General features: G+C 42.2%; 2 protein-coding genes across 5 annotated transcripts in view; one reads left to right on the top strand and one right to left on the bottom strand.

Annotated features, from left to right (window-relative positions):
• The window catches only part of ncor2 (nuclear receptor corepressor 2), a 57,028-nt gene extending 53,644 nt beyond the window's left edge, over positions 1-3,384 (top strand). For all 4 annotated transcript variants that reach the window (XM_085909071.1, XM_085909069.1, XM_085909070.1 and 1 more), the window contains 3 exons: positions 137-334; positions 557-736; positions 1,065-3,384. In XM_085909071.1, the coding sequence (XP_085765197.1) occupies positions 137-334; positions 557-736; positions 1,065-1,255 (569 nt within the window). In that variant the 3' untranslated portion in view covers positions 1,256-3,384. The remainder of the gene's footprint in view (positions 1-136; positions 335-556; positions 737-1,064) is intronic.
• A 546-nt stretch (positions 3,385-3,930) lies between these two features.
• rflna (refilin A) lies at positions 3,931-12,982 on the bottom strand. Its single transcript, XM_085910958.1, has 4 exons — positions 12,835-12,982; positions 12,403-12,757; positions 6,493-6,602; positions 3,931-6,416 (listed from the first exon to the last, which is right to left on the bottom strand). The coding sequence occupies exons 2-4, from the start codon at positions 12,625-12,627 to the stop codon at positions 6,083-6,085; spliced, it is 669 nt and encodes a 222-aa protein (XP_085767084.1). The 5' UTR covers positions 12,628-12,757; positions 12,835-12,982; the 3' UTR covers positions 3,931-6,082.
• Positions 12,983-13,685: the final 703 nt, after the last annotated feature.

The raw sequence follows: 13,685 nt of genomic DNA, 5'->3' as shown, positions 1-13,685 counted from the left end.
AATCCTGCTGCTTGATTTTTCTCCATCTAGTAATATGCTTCAGTGTTACAATTGTGAGTCAGCAACTGCTGTTTAACAGTTTCAGTGGATTGTTTTTAACACAGGATCAATTTGTCCCTTACGTGCTCTCTAATAGGATCCGTGAGTGTCCGTAGCCACCCAGCTCCAGAGACACCTGGCAGCTCCATAGGTCTGGAGGCCATTATAAGAAAGGCCCTAATGGGAAAATATGATGACCAGCCCGAGGAACGCTCCCAAGCCAATGCTGCTAACCCATTCACGTCGGTTGCAATGAGTGGAAATGATGGACGACCCGAAGAGACTTTCTCACAAGGTGACGGGTTTCTCCAAACATCATAATGTGGCCAGTGGTCTAAGGGCGTGTCATTAAACTAGCTTGTATTTCCACTTGGTGCAGTCCATTTCTATTGGTAATCGATTTTGAAAATGGTAATCATAGTTAGTTTAATTTCATAATTTTGTTAACAGTATTAGAGACATCTGGTATGGCCTGAAATGCTGGAACAGATTCAAGATTCTTAATTACTCTTTGTAGGTGGTGGGAAGCTCTCAAAGAGTGGTGGGCGTTCTAATGGGCGCAAGGCCAAGTCTCCAGGACCCGGTCTGTCAGGGGGTGAAAGGCCGTCCTCCGTGTCCTCAGTCCACTCAGAAGGAGACTGTAACAGAAGAACGCCACTGACCAACCGAGTCTGGGAAGACCGACCCTCCTCCACAGGTAATTCGTGGTGACAAAGCACACATTTTCTGTCTCGGGCAAAGTCCTCAATTCTTTTCAACGCAGTTTCTTGGCAGTAGGAGAGCAAATCACTGCTTCTGTCAAATTGAAGCTCTTCTATTCGAGTTTCTTGGTGCCAAAGCACTCCAAGATGGTAATACTTTTTTAATGTTTTAGGCTGAACACAAAACCGCGAATGGGTGAGTAATGGAGGGTCCGTTGTAAAAAAATCAATTCACAAACGTCAAACAGCCAATATGTAAATCGTACGAAGAGTGCCCAACTAGTCCTCCAAGCAAGTCATCAACACCCATATGCTTCTTTTCAGGTTCAACGCCAACTCCCTTCCCATGCAACCCATTGATAATGCGTTTCCCCGGCGGGACGGTTTCAGTTCCCTCCCCTTCATCCGGGCAGCCGGTCGGCCACGTGCCCAGTCAGGGACAGGGCCGCACCTGGGAGGAGGAGCCCAAGCCGCTGCTCATGTCTCAGTACGAGTCCCTGTCTGACAGCGAGTGACCCGCAATGCCAGCATACGCGCAGATGCACTTAGGCAAAATCATCCCACACCATTCCACTCTGCAGTCCACATGCCCCACTCCAGGATTCTCTGAAGGGCGACTCTTCAAAAAGCATGTTGCATCTCTTCATTGGCCTTATCAACTTGGGCGCATTAACCTTCGCCGCACTCAAGTGCTTACACTCTCGTTGATGGATGGGATTCTTGGTTACTTCAGTTGGTTCCCAAATGTGATGGCTGCCGCTCCTGCCTTAAAGCGCAGCAGCCCAACGTGGAAGAGCCCCTCTTAACATTTCTTTAGTGTCTACACTGCTAGGGATGCCACAAAAGTACATTTTTTTTCCTTCTTTGTTCCTGGTTATTTTTCTTCTTTCAACGGAGTCCAGATTGTGATTGGAAAACGATTGCAGCGTTTTAAAGTATGTTTTGATGGTGAACGTTCTATGATTATACTGTATGTGTGGTCCTCGATCTGCAATGAGGGATGCTTTTCGGGTGGGGAGGGGATTTGAGCACAGGAGGGTCATATCATTGGTTTACAGGGTAAACATGCTGTTCGTTGCCGATGTCGTCATACATTTGCAAAAGTCCAGAGGAACGGCCGAGGCCTGCTGATGTCAGTCAGGTGTCCCATGAGACCTTCAGCCCGCATGATGGCACTCAGACAAGTGACACTTTCTCGCTGTTTTTATATTAACCCAATCTGTGTTTGTTGAAATGTTTTTTGGATATTAAGCACTTAGTTGATGGCCTGTTCACAATGGCGCAGTGGAGAATCCGCTGACAAATGGACCTGAGAACAGCAATGGCATCCCGTGGTTGAAGGTGTCCCCGTGCTTCACCTGTTTAACTTTGTTCTCACCACCAGTGATTTCAAATAACACAAGCGACAATCACGTGAGTGAAGGAGAAGTCGAGCTATTCCTTCATATTGACAAGGTGTACCTCAGTCCTTTGCGTCGTCTTCAGCTGGCCTGCCAGGATCTCATCTTTGAGCTTTTGTGACAGTTTGACCATTGACCTTGTACTGCATAGGGGAAGACATTTAGCTTCTCCTCTGTGCAGCTTTTGTACATTATAATATATTCTTAGTGTTAAGTGCCATTTATTTTACACGCACAGTACCGAAGTTACCAAGTGACGCACAATTTTTTTTTTTTTGGCCCCCTCCCTTGCCAGGGTTTCTACTGTCCATACTGGGAATTGTATTCGAGAAGCAAATGAAATGTCTTAGTGCATCTGTCAGTCACACGTAGAAGCAATCAGTCCTGCAGTCGATGTGTTCTCCATGGCAACAACTGTGACGATCAACTTCACTGCGCCTGCATTTTGTGGGATTCCATAGGGAAAGGATTACAAAAGAAGTGGCATGTGTTAAGTGTCCAAGGTTGGATGCCATTATCTGCTAGTGTGGCGTTTCCTCCATCTCGTAGTTTATTTGAGCACAGCGACATCTACGTGTTGACTATTCTAGGACTACCTCCTCTCCCTCCTCCATCCTGCCTCTTGATGGTGAAGCATGTCACGCCTGCACAATGCTCATCTCGGCCATCTTTAAGGTGGGAGTGGGATGTTTTTTTTTTTTCCCCCCATGTGAAGACAAATGGAAGTCATGTCATTTTGCCACATGTTAAACAATATCCATTGATAAAGTTTAAGGATGTGACCGTAAACAGACTAAGCCATATCTAGATGTTGCTTCAACAGATGACAGACTAATCCATTGATTTTTATTTTTTTTCTTCAAAGTATACTAAATTGAATTTTAACATGTTTTTATTTTGCCTTTGTTCACAGTTTTGTCCAACCACCGTTTCTTTACGTCTCAAAATATCTGATGTAGTCCTTGGAGGGAGGGCAGGGCTGTGGGGAAATTATAACATTGTTCAAGCATTTTGTTCATAATGTTTTTTATATAATTATAACCCACTGTATAATAGCAAGGATTGTATATAAAACTTAATAGATGTAAATATTTATGTGGCTTGCTTCTAGGTTGGTATTAGAAAAGAAAAAAAACACCGGGTTAAATTCTACATGCCCACCAGCAAGCTTTGTGGATAGCAGTGTACACATGGAAACGAATAAGACACTGCCTTAATGTTTAAATAAAAAGCTTATTGCCATTCATAGTCTTGGTGTCTTCATTACATGGTGTGAAGTGGACAGTAGTTCTGCATTGAAGGTCTTCTACCACTAGGTGGCGTCATGTCACTGAAACGAGAACAGATTCCACTCTTGGACTGGTCTGGGAAATGTTTGGCCTGGTTTACAAACTGTCCTGGTTCATACTATGTTCGAGGTCTGGGTTCTATTCTTTTACACCTAGCCCAATTAACTGCTTTTCTAAAAATATAACTCGACTATTTTGTAAAATTAATTTTACTACTATATGTGTAAAATATACCTAAGAGTTATTATAATAACTCTTGGGTATATTTTAAACTCATGCCACAAATGTTCTTTAAATTTCTTGCAAAAAAACGGTTTCACAAATCAAATGACCAAGTTTTAGTAGTAGTCTGTATCTGTACTGGCTTTAAAATTTCTCGAGCCTTTCTGTTTTGCATGCACTCTGTGAAACTACTGAGGGCATGCTACAGAAGAGATAAGAAAATGATCAGGTTTCAGTATATGTAGTGTTGAATAACACGCAGTCATGCTTTCAATTTGTATTTACAATTAAAACATTAACTGTAGAGCAGTCCTGAAGGAAACACCTGATGTTGTATTACCTGCTTTATGTTTATTTTTCCAAAATCACAAATGACCTCTAGTCCACGATATAGATTATTTTTTCAAATTCAGTTACAATATACATCTTTAAATTAAATCAAAATAGGAACAACAGCTGACGTACAAAAATAAAAAGACAATTATGAAGTGCCTCAAGTCCACATATACATCAGAAAACTATTTTACAAAATCAAGTGTTAGCAAGCGCACACTTGAACTGACGTGAAACCAGAAAAATACTAACAAGTTCACATCCAACCGGCTTTTCACATCATTCTTATAACATTTCAGTCACCATCGACACCTGGCTGTTCCCTGCAAAATCTTCGCTCTCATTTCCACAGCTCAATCTAATATGAATCTGAATTCAGACTTGTAAACGACCATCCCTTTAATAACAACGTACTGTTTCCTTGGTTAATCCTAGCATGCACCACTCGTACGGCTTTCATACACACTTTGAGGCTTTTTTTTTTTCTTTTTTTCAAGCGACAGAACTGACAGGCAGAGTCTAAACATCAAGTGTGTACACATTTGTATAGAAATGAAAAATAACATTAGGGAATTTAATTCACTTCATGCCACATTGATTGCAAACAAACTAGATTTCAGTCAAATAGACGTTTGACTAAATGGTTGTCTTTGCTTGTTGGAGCCTGATTTAGTAAGATCACAAACAGTGTTCACTTACTCTTAACTGCATATGATGTGGGTTAGATCTATCTGCACATCCTACGTAACACCAAATTTAAATTTGGGAAAGCTCACTTGAAAACATGGTAGAGGCCAGCATTCGCTGTCCGTGTGCTGAAATAACTCTTACCCCAAAACAATGAGGCGTTTATGCAGTTTTGTCTTCGATGATGTGGCACGACACCTTTCAGTTATTTAAAGTTCAAATAAATGACTTTCCTCAGCAGACAATGGTTTCTGGCATTTCAAAAACCTGCTGTGCTAGCAATTCTGCACGCACAGGTTTCCACCTGCCATACTGTGTTCGCTGATCGTTTGGCAGATGCAATGGAAGGTGTGCATTGTTACAACAGCTTCCACATTTGTTTACGACCAGTCAAGTCCGCACCGAATTTTGCATGTAAAAACTTTAAGAAAATCAAAATGAAGCAATCTATTCATACCGGTATTGAGTTGCAAAAGCATTAGGCAATGAAAAGAACTTGTCGCCATGACATATTCACCTGGTCATATCAGATCCTCTCACTTTCAATTTACCTTCAGCATTACAGCAAAAGTGATTAATAACACCTTTTCTAGGGCTTTCCGAATTTGCCACTTCCTGAATCTATTCTTAATGATTCGTAATTATGCAAGGGAGTATTCGACCACACTGTTATATGGCAATAAAGTCGCACAATCAGCAACCAGTTTCTCTAAATAGACCGCCCATGCATTCATAGGATAAAACAAATATTTGTTGAAAACACAAACTATTAAACTATTCAAACAAGAGTTTGCGGTCACGTTAATTCTCTCAGATATATTTAACTGCTCAGAATTTTTTTTTTTTTTACTTTATTCTAGTGGGCTGTTCTCCCTCCTTTTTTCAGTGTGGCAGTCATACTCCAGTGTATAATTATAATGCATAAATTGGATGCCATGTTGCAATTAGGTATAGCTATAAATATGGTGAGAAAATGGCGTGATGAAGCTATGTGCAGCAGTTTGTGTGGCTGCTAACTTACTTTGGTCCAATCGTTCAAACACACCCACACACATCGAGATGCTTTTCATATATGGAAACAAGTGCAATGAAGCTGGAACTTAGAAAAGCTGCACCAGCTCACGTCATTAAATCCTCAGCTCTTCGTCATGACATTTTCTCTCTGTAATCTCTTCTCACAGAAGTCACTTCCGCAGGAGCAAAGGCAGCTCTCGTTCTCCTTAAATAGTAAGACATTATTAGCCAATGAGGTTTTCAAAAACCACACCAGTACAAAGATTTCCTTTGGGGTGAGATGAGAAAATTAAAATAAAAAAGGTTAAGCCTCCAGTTATCTTGCGTGTTGCTCTTTTAATATGTTGTACTCAAGTCCTTGGAGGAAAAAAAAAAAAACAACATATTGGGTGCGGGCCTACAGGTCCTCCGTGTAGATGATACAAGGACTTGAATCTTCACTGGACTCCAGCCGCACTCTGGAGACGAACCAACGACGTGCAGCCGTGGCCTTATAAATGAGCGTGGTGCGGTAAATGTTTTTGGCGTGTTTTGGGTACACGATGGTGGTGGTCTGGTAGCTGACGGGCTTCTGCCGCGGCTCCAGGTACACTTGGGATTTGTAGCTTCTCCAGGTGCAGTTAGGCACCGCCACTACCGTCTCGCTATACGCAGTCGCCGTGGGAACAGGAACACAGTAAACCCGGTTTTGGTAATGCTTGTCCGAGTCGTAACGGACCGCCGATGTGCACCTACAGGAGAAGTTACACTTGAGTACAGGATGATAACGACACGTCATGTCATCTTTTTTATTTGTACTTTGCTTACTTGACTTCTTGCTCTGGCTTTGGGTCAACTTCAATGCTCTCCCCATAGAAGACAGGATACATGCGGGTCCTGGGGTCCGTTCCTGTGTTGTTGAGCAGCAGGTACGGCAGCTGGGAAAAGGAAGTATTACAAATCACAACCAGGAAGACCTTTGAGCAGATCTAAGAGCTGCTAACAAATAGAATTCCAGTAAAAGAGCTCAGCATGCTTGGGGGGGCTTGAGGAGAGCGAACAACCTCAATTAAAAGCACTGCTGTTCTCACCATGTTAACTTTTCATTATAGATGGAAAAAGGGTGGAACATTTCCACTAAATTCCCATGGGAAACAAAACGGAGGAATTTTGGTGTTGAAATATTATAAAAAATAAAATATATATTCTCAACCATATTTAAGTTTCCTATTCAGAGCCAACCTTTGATTTGATTTGATTTGATTTGATTTGATTCTCATCCAATTAATTCTGTGTTCCTTTTCCCTTTTAGTTGTCAATACAGCTGAACCAGAGAGAGTCAGCCCACATCTATATGGCAGTATGTGTTACAGATGTTGAGTCTACTCCACATAATATCATCTAAGAGCAGCTGGAGTGGAGATGGTGCTCATGTGGAGCGGCAAATACATATGGGAGGAGAGGTTTGCAGAGAGTTGCACCTCAGCAGCTGTGGCTACAGTCTGTTTATAATGCTTTGTGCCCACATGGCCGCAAGCTCTAGACCAGACATGAAATTCCTCAAGACATTATGAAAGATTCCTGCACACAGTACACCCCTGCAATGTTTGATCTCATGTAACCCGTCCTTTTTCATGACTAAAATTAAAAAAAAAAAAAACTCAAGATGAAAAGCTCCCTTAAACTGGTATTACAACTTGGTCAAGTTGATGTTTTATGTGACATTCAAAATTAATAGATGGTTCTGGGTGTGATTTAATCTCACAATAGTTTGATATGTTGTTCATTATTGTCTCTGGTAACGTGCGGAAATGAACTACATGTTCACCAGCTGATGGTTGGACATTTTTTTGGTCTTGATTTGTTGCTGTGTTTTTAAAATCAAAATGATTATCGTGATTTCTCTTTTGATCTCAATTGATTAATTGGACAACTATTACTATTATTATTTTACAGAAATATTTAACGACGCTCGATCTTGGACAAATTTGAAGCTTGTAAGATCATGACTTCAAAATGAGGTTGGAGTATGAGAATGAGAGAAAACAGGAGGTCACATGGTTGTGAGAGGACGTGAGAAAATGTAGGAGAAATTGAGACAATCGTTTATCTGTTGTTATTGAATTTTCAATGACGAGCTGCTGTGAAGAGATCCTGGCATATACATTTTGTAGTTGGAACTCATTTTCTACAGAATTTCTTTCAATGGGTGATTAACATATTTCAAAAGCTTTTTCATATAACAAATTTTAGAGCCATAGTTTTTCATAATTACTCAAAAATATGTCACTTTCAATCCTGACATGCTCTATCATTGAGCATATTTCCCCCAAATGACCTTTGACTATTTGCAAGGTTAAATCAATGCGTTACTGTAAGTTGCTTTCAAAAACCAGCATCATAGCATAGTGACTGCACTGACACGTGGCTTCTCGCTTTGTGCAGGCAGTTGTCAGGGAATGGGGTATCGGCTCAAATGACCGAGTACCAACATGTACCGATTGAACTCACTTTGAAACTGCGGCGTCACAGATTATGCAGCCAGACTTGTGACGGACGGCCGTGTTTGCGTGCGGCTCTGGTAGGGCCATGTGAAGCGGGCGCTTGGCCGGCTCTCGGCTCCCGTCCTCTCACATTACAGTGGGAGGTGGTCACATGCTGCGGCTTGGACGCACTTAAGCGCACATGCCAGGACGGGGGACGGCGAGAAGAGGCCAAGGGCACGGCAGATCAGTGCCTCACGCTTATCTTACCTTACCTTACGTTTGCAACAAGCAGCTGTGTTCATTGGTCATGTGCAGACTCAAGATTGAACCATCATCTCAGACAGGGGAGCAACTATTACGTTTGTTTGTTTTATTTATAGGAGTTGTACCACGGTGCCAGGTAGAACTGCTGGGGGAGTTGCGAGAACTTATGTAGGGGCGACAGTACATCCAGATTTTTATAACTGAGAAGTTTTATTACACCAGTTTAGTTGATTACACCATCCACAATCAGGGTTTCATAAAGTAAAATGCACTCATATACAGAAACTTGTACAACACGTTCAACAACAAAAGACAGGTAAAAACAAGTCGAAGTAAAAAGCTACTTTGCCGAGCTTAATCGAACGGATTGACATTTTCTGGTTGCACTGATTCGGTAGCTACATATTGCCTTCTCTATTTGGATAACTTTGTGATGTCATTTGGCACTTAAAAGTGATGTCCTGTAATAGAATCCTATTTCTTGACAGTTTGTGAGTGAGAACAGGCCCAAAAGAAGACTTGAACGAGTGAATTTTGAACTTGTTTAAAGTATGGGGGAGGGATAAAACTACAAGTTATTTTTATATGGGGTCTATATGGCAGAATTTCCCCAATGGTGGGTGGGTCTGGAACATATCCCTTGAGATAAACGGCGGTTCGCTCTACTTCTGTAATGTGTGTGCTCGCCATCATCTGCAAAGTAAACACCTGACTGGATGTTAGGAGGCCTCCTTGAAGAAGCCCCCCCAACCCATCCTGAAAGAAGCATATTCATGCCCAAGAAAACAGTGCGCTGCTGACAAAGCCACACAGTGTCCAAAGAACAACGTAGAGCCGGCAAGAGTCGACAAGCCAACTTAAACATTTCCCACCTGCCGCCTCGAGACATTTATGCGAACAAGCGGGATAACACTGGGGCTTGTCGCATCCCTGTCAAGTGGTGGCCAGACAGACAGACAGACAGATAGACAGGCTAGGTTGTCTGAGCATTTTGCCCATGTTGCATTTAGAAACGAGGGGTCATCAAACGCTTATGCAACAGCCTCTAACAAGCTCCCGCACCTCAAAATAGAGCTCGTCGATTGTTCTTAGGTGGCATACAAAAACAACTCAAAAATAGATTTGGAAAGGTGGGTAAACATGAGCGCTTGAGTACACGATTGTACAATTCCCTCATTACGCTACGACAAATGAACTCAGGCCCTGGTAGAAGGGAATGTTTTTTTTTTTTTTTTGTGGAAAACTTTGAATCTTTCCAAACTTTAAGCCGGAGACAAAAAAAGATCAGGAATGATCTTAAAAATGAAACCACAAAGCAGAAACAATCCAACAAGTTTGAAGCGCCAAAGGATTAGTGGATGTCTCTGTATGCGTGGGTGTCTCTCAAGCTAATGTCACAACACTCCCAGGATGCACAACAGCATTTCTGAAGCCTCCATTAGACTTTCTAAAAGCACATGGACCTGTACAGACATGTACTCCAGACAGACTTTGGATACTGGGAATGACTTGGAAATGATTTTTGATCACTTATGTCTACATGCATTTTGCACAGGGGGTACAATGTTTGGTATCTGTCTTCTGCAAAAACGTTATGCAATCAAATGATTGGTGGTATCAAGTTATCAAGAGTTGCCTGTCACTAACTAATCTTCTTAGACTTGATTATCCTATCATGTATTCCATGTATATCCCTTAGTTGAATTTAGTTTCCGTACACATTTTCCACGTCAATGACGTCACTTTAGAGTAACACTCCATCACTCTCTAGTAATGGCTACCAGTTTTATACTCACTTCTGAAGTAACACATTCGCTCAAATGACTTTTAAAATTGTGATTGATTCTTTCTCACTCACAATTAACATCAATACCAATGAATGGATGCATGGGTGGGTGGATGGATAAATCCCAGGCAGTGTTCAGTTTCATATGATCACTTTGACAACATTCCTAGAAAATCACAATGTCCCATCACTGTTGGAATATTTTTAGAACAGACTACTCGTGTTCCTTCGCACCTCCTTGGTGGCCCCTGCATGACAAAGTTTCTTTCTACAAGCTATCCCAGCAATGCTTTAAATATAAAATATGATTTTTGTTCTTTTATTTGTTTAAAGCAACACCAAAGGCATCTTTTCTCTCTCACTCTCTGTTTTCCTCACTGGCAGCATGCGCCTGCAACATCTCTCCATGCGTACACGTGGAGAGTTGCCACACTTAGTTCCAGGCTGCACAAATGTTTACATTATTATACTTTTCAAGCAAAAGTTATTGTGTTGGCCAATTTTTGTTGTTGACATAGCTAAGTTGTTTTTTTCCCCAGCCCCATTATCATGTTACAAGATCTATCCAACTATTGCAGGAAATTCAATAAGATTGTGTAACTTCAGAGTTGTTTATATTTCAAGAGTCTTTTTCTGAAGGAGCACATTCATACTTTTGGCAGCACGTTGGATTAGTGGTTTGCACGTCTAAATCAGAGGTTTGGGGTTCAAATCCAAACTTCATGTGGAGAGTTTGCTTCATCTCCAGTGCTTGCAAGGGGTTTTCTCCAGGTACTCTATCATCCTTCCACATCTACAAAAGTATGCAGGCTAGTAAGTTAAGAAGACTCAAGATTGTCCATAAATGTGATTGACTTTGTTTGCGTGCACTGTGATTGGCTGGTGACCAAGTGCGGGGTGAACACTGCCTCTTGGCCAATGTCAGCCGAGACATGAGTGTAATTAAGAAGCCAGAGTACCTGGAAGAAATCGAAAGCCAAAGAAACCCTTGAACCCATACCATAGCTGTATGACAAACGAGCAAAGTCATAAACAGAACATAGTGCTGCCCTAGACAAAATATTTTGGGCTCGATTTTCATGACCAGCAACAGAGGCCGATTAGACTCGATATTGCTCATATCAGGGAGAAGCAAAGGCCAGGAGAATTGCGGCGCTGTGGGAGTGGTTACAGCTGACTTCAACCATAGAGTTTAGAATCTGTCTTCCTGTGACTGGCTCAAATTCACAAAAATTCAGTTCGACCAACTGCAGAAATATTTAATAGATGTGGTCCGAGCAGGTGTCGTTTGAGATGGATTTTCTGCCACCAAATTGTCACTCTGCTGGGCGCATCTCCAAGGATGCATGCCCAGCTTGGTCTGCCATACAGGCAAACGCCTTGTGCTGGTACAAAAATCAGTAGACGGCAGACCTGACCGATTGGCAGCACCAAAAGACAGGAGACAACAATGGCGACGCTTTCTGCAACTGATACACCATGTTATGAAACTGCGGGGGGTGTCACTGGGTCTCACTTTGGATCTCCCATAAAACCAGTTAAGTCAGATGCAGTAAGTCATGCAGGCGTTTAACTTCTAAGGATTCCTGAGGCAGTGGCATCCTCAACATGAGAAGGGGGAGGTGTCAGATAGAGAGCTTCCAGATGGAAGCTCTGTTTCTGACTGGACAATCAAAGATGGTCAGTCATATGACGGATGATGATTTATTGGATGATGATTTAATCCAGTGCGTTCAACTCATAAAAGTATCACCCAATCTCATCCACGTAATGATAGAAGCCATCAATCTTGTACAAAAGTGCAATTGAGCAGCACAAACCTAACATACATAATCTAGTGCAGTTCAGAATAGAGATTGATTTACAGCAATTTAAAAGTTTAGCTCGGGCTGACCAATAGGACGATGGGAGAATGATGATGTAAACTAATGCCCAACACTCTCTAATTGGAAATCTGATTGGTCTCGTTGCTTACAGTATAATTTTAATTGGATTGGCCAGCACTACTGATTCTGAAGGCCCTATTGTGCATTTTAGCTACTAGAGGAAAAAAAAGGACAGTTTGGAATAAAATGGATATAATTTCATGGAACATATTAGAATTTTGATGGTAAATGTAGGTCAGAGGAAGTCTTGCTTGCTGTGACCGGTCACCGCTCATATAAACAGATGATGATGATGATGATGATGGCTGCATCTTACCAGTTTCCCCTCCCGAGTTACGTCCTTCTTCCAGGCCGATTGCTGCTGGCTCTCCACGGGGGTCGCGCAACTGCCGGAGCGCGGCTCGATCAGAGCGGGAGAAAGGGAGCAGAAGGGCGGACTTGGGCTGGGAGGCAGCCCCGAGTCCGGGCTGTCGAGCAGCCCTTCCCGGTTCTTTCCTTTGAGACTTTCATCCATCGCTTGCAAGTGAAGGTGCCCCACCATTTCTGGGGACGATTGCAGGCGAGAAAGGACGCAAAGTCGCACTTAAGAAAAAAAGGTTCCCCCACCCTCCTCTCTCTCCGAGTCCCTGCGTCAAATTGTATCAATCCGCGTCAATTTCTTCCAGGGACTTCTGCAAGAAGATGAGAAGTTATAGGAGGCGTTTATTTCCTTTTCGCACAAATAAAAGTTAAGAAGATGAACTCTTACCTGTTGGGTTAAGTAGCCAAGCGAGCCGTCTACTAAACGCTCAAACTTGGCTTCCAAGCCTGTACTGTGCAAATATCACATTGATACTAAACACATATCGCTCGACACAAAAACATAAAGGAGACGTGCGTCTGACGCAGGTCTGGAGGAAAGCTCCTCTGTGGGGCTCGTCACCGCTCACACTCAACTTGAGGCGTGCGCGTAACCGCGTGCGCGGGCGTGTCGTCCACTATGATGAAAATCACTTCTATACATGGCCAGCAGGAGGTGCGCAGATGGTCCTTTCTCTGTTCATGTAATCTGCAACGTCACCGTTTTCATCTTTTCCTCAATGCCTTTTTTTGCTGCATGTTTGGCCTCATAGTGAGGAAATAATTGAGCGCCTGAACAGGCAATGAAAGTATTTTTATTCGTGGAAGCAGTTGTGCATACACTACACCAGAGATTTCCAATTATTCCGTGGGAAGTTACGTAATTGGTCCAAAACCGATTGAATTGTGAAATAATACGGCTTCGTCCATATATGCTTTCTCACTGGATGCACTTCTTGTAACATTTTGGTTTGGTGATGTGTCTTGGCTCATCAGAAGAGGCTTACAGATGCAATTGCAGAACTCGGAAGCTGAACATTTACTTTTTTATTTATTTATTTGATGTGTGGCCAGGCACTCGGACCCGACGACAATTCGCCAAGAAAATCATACGGCCGCTTATAAAGCCTTTCACTCTGCTATATTTAAAAAAAAGGCTTCCTTTCTTTAAAACATACATGATGAAACCTGATTAAAAGAGTCACGCAGAAACATTTTATTAATGCACTCGATATAACATTTGAGCTTTTGTATCCATTA

The sequence above is a fragment of the Syngnathus leptorhynchus genome, chromosome 4 (genome assembly GCF_054491065.1).
Source record: "Syngnathus leptorhynchus isolate UIUO chromosome 4, UIUO_Slep, whole genome shotgun sequence".
Lineage (NCBI taxonomy): Eukaryota > Metazoa > Chordata > Actinopteri > Syngnathiformes > Syngnathidae > Syngnathus > Syngnathus leptorhynchus.
The sequence above is the reverse complement of the archived record's forward strand: the minus strand, read 5'-3'. Positions and strand labels throughout refer to the sequence as shown.

Excerpts from the sequence above, each read along its gene's own strand:
- rflna (XM_085910958.1), bottom strand. The coding sequence starts at position 12,627 with ATGGTGGGGCACCTTCACTTGCAAGCGATGGATGAAAGTCTCAAAGGA. Across the intron at positions 6,603-12,402 it reads TAACTCGGGAGGGGAAACTG|CTGCCGTACCTGCTGCTCAA; the intron begins GTAAGATGCAGC and ends TCCTTTTCCCAG. Across the intron at positions 6,417-6,492 it reads AAGCCAGAGCAAGAAGTCAA|GTGCACATCGGCGGTCCGTT; the intron begins GTAAGCAAAGTA and ends CTTCTCCTGTAG.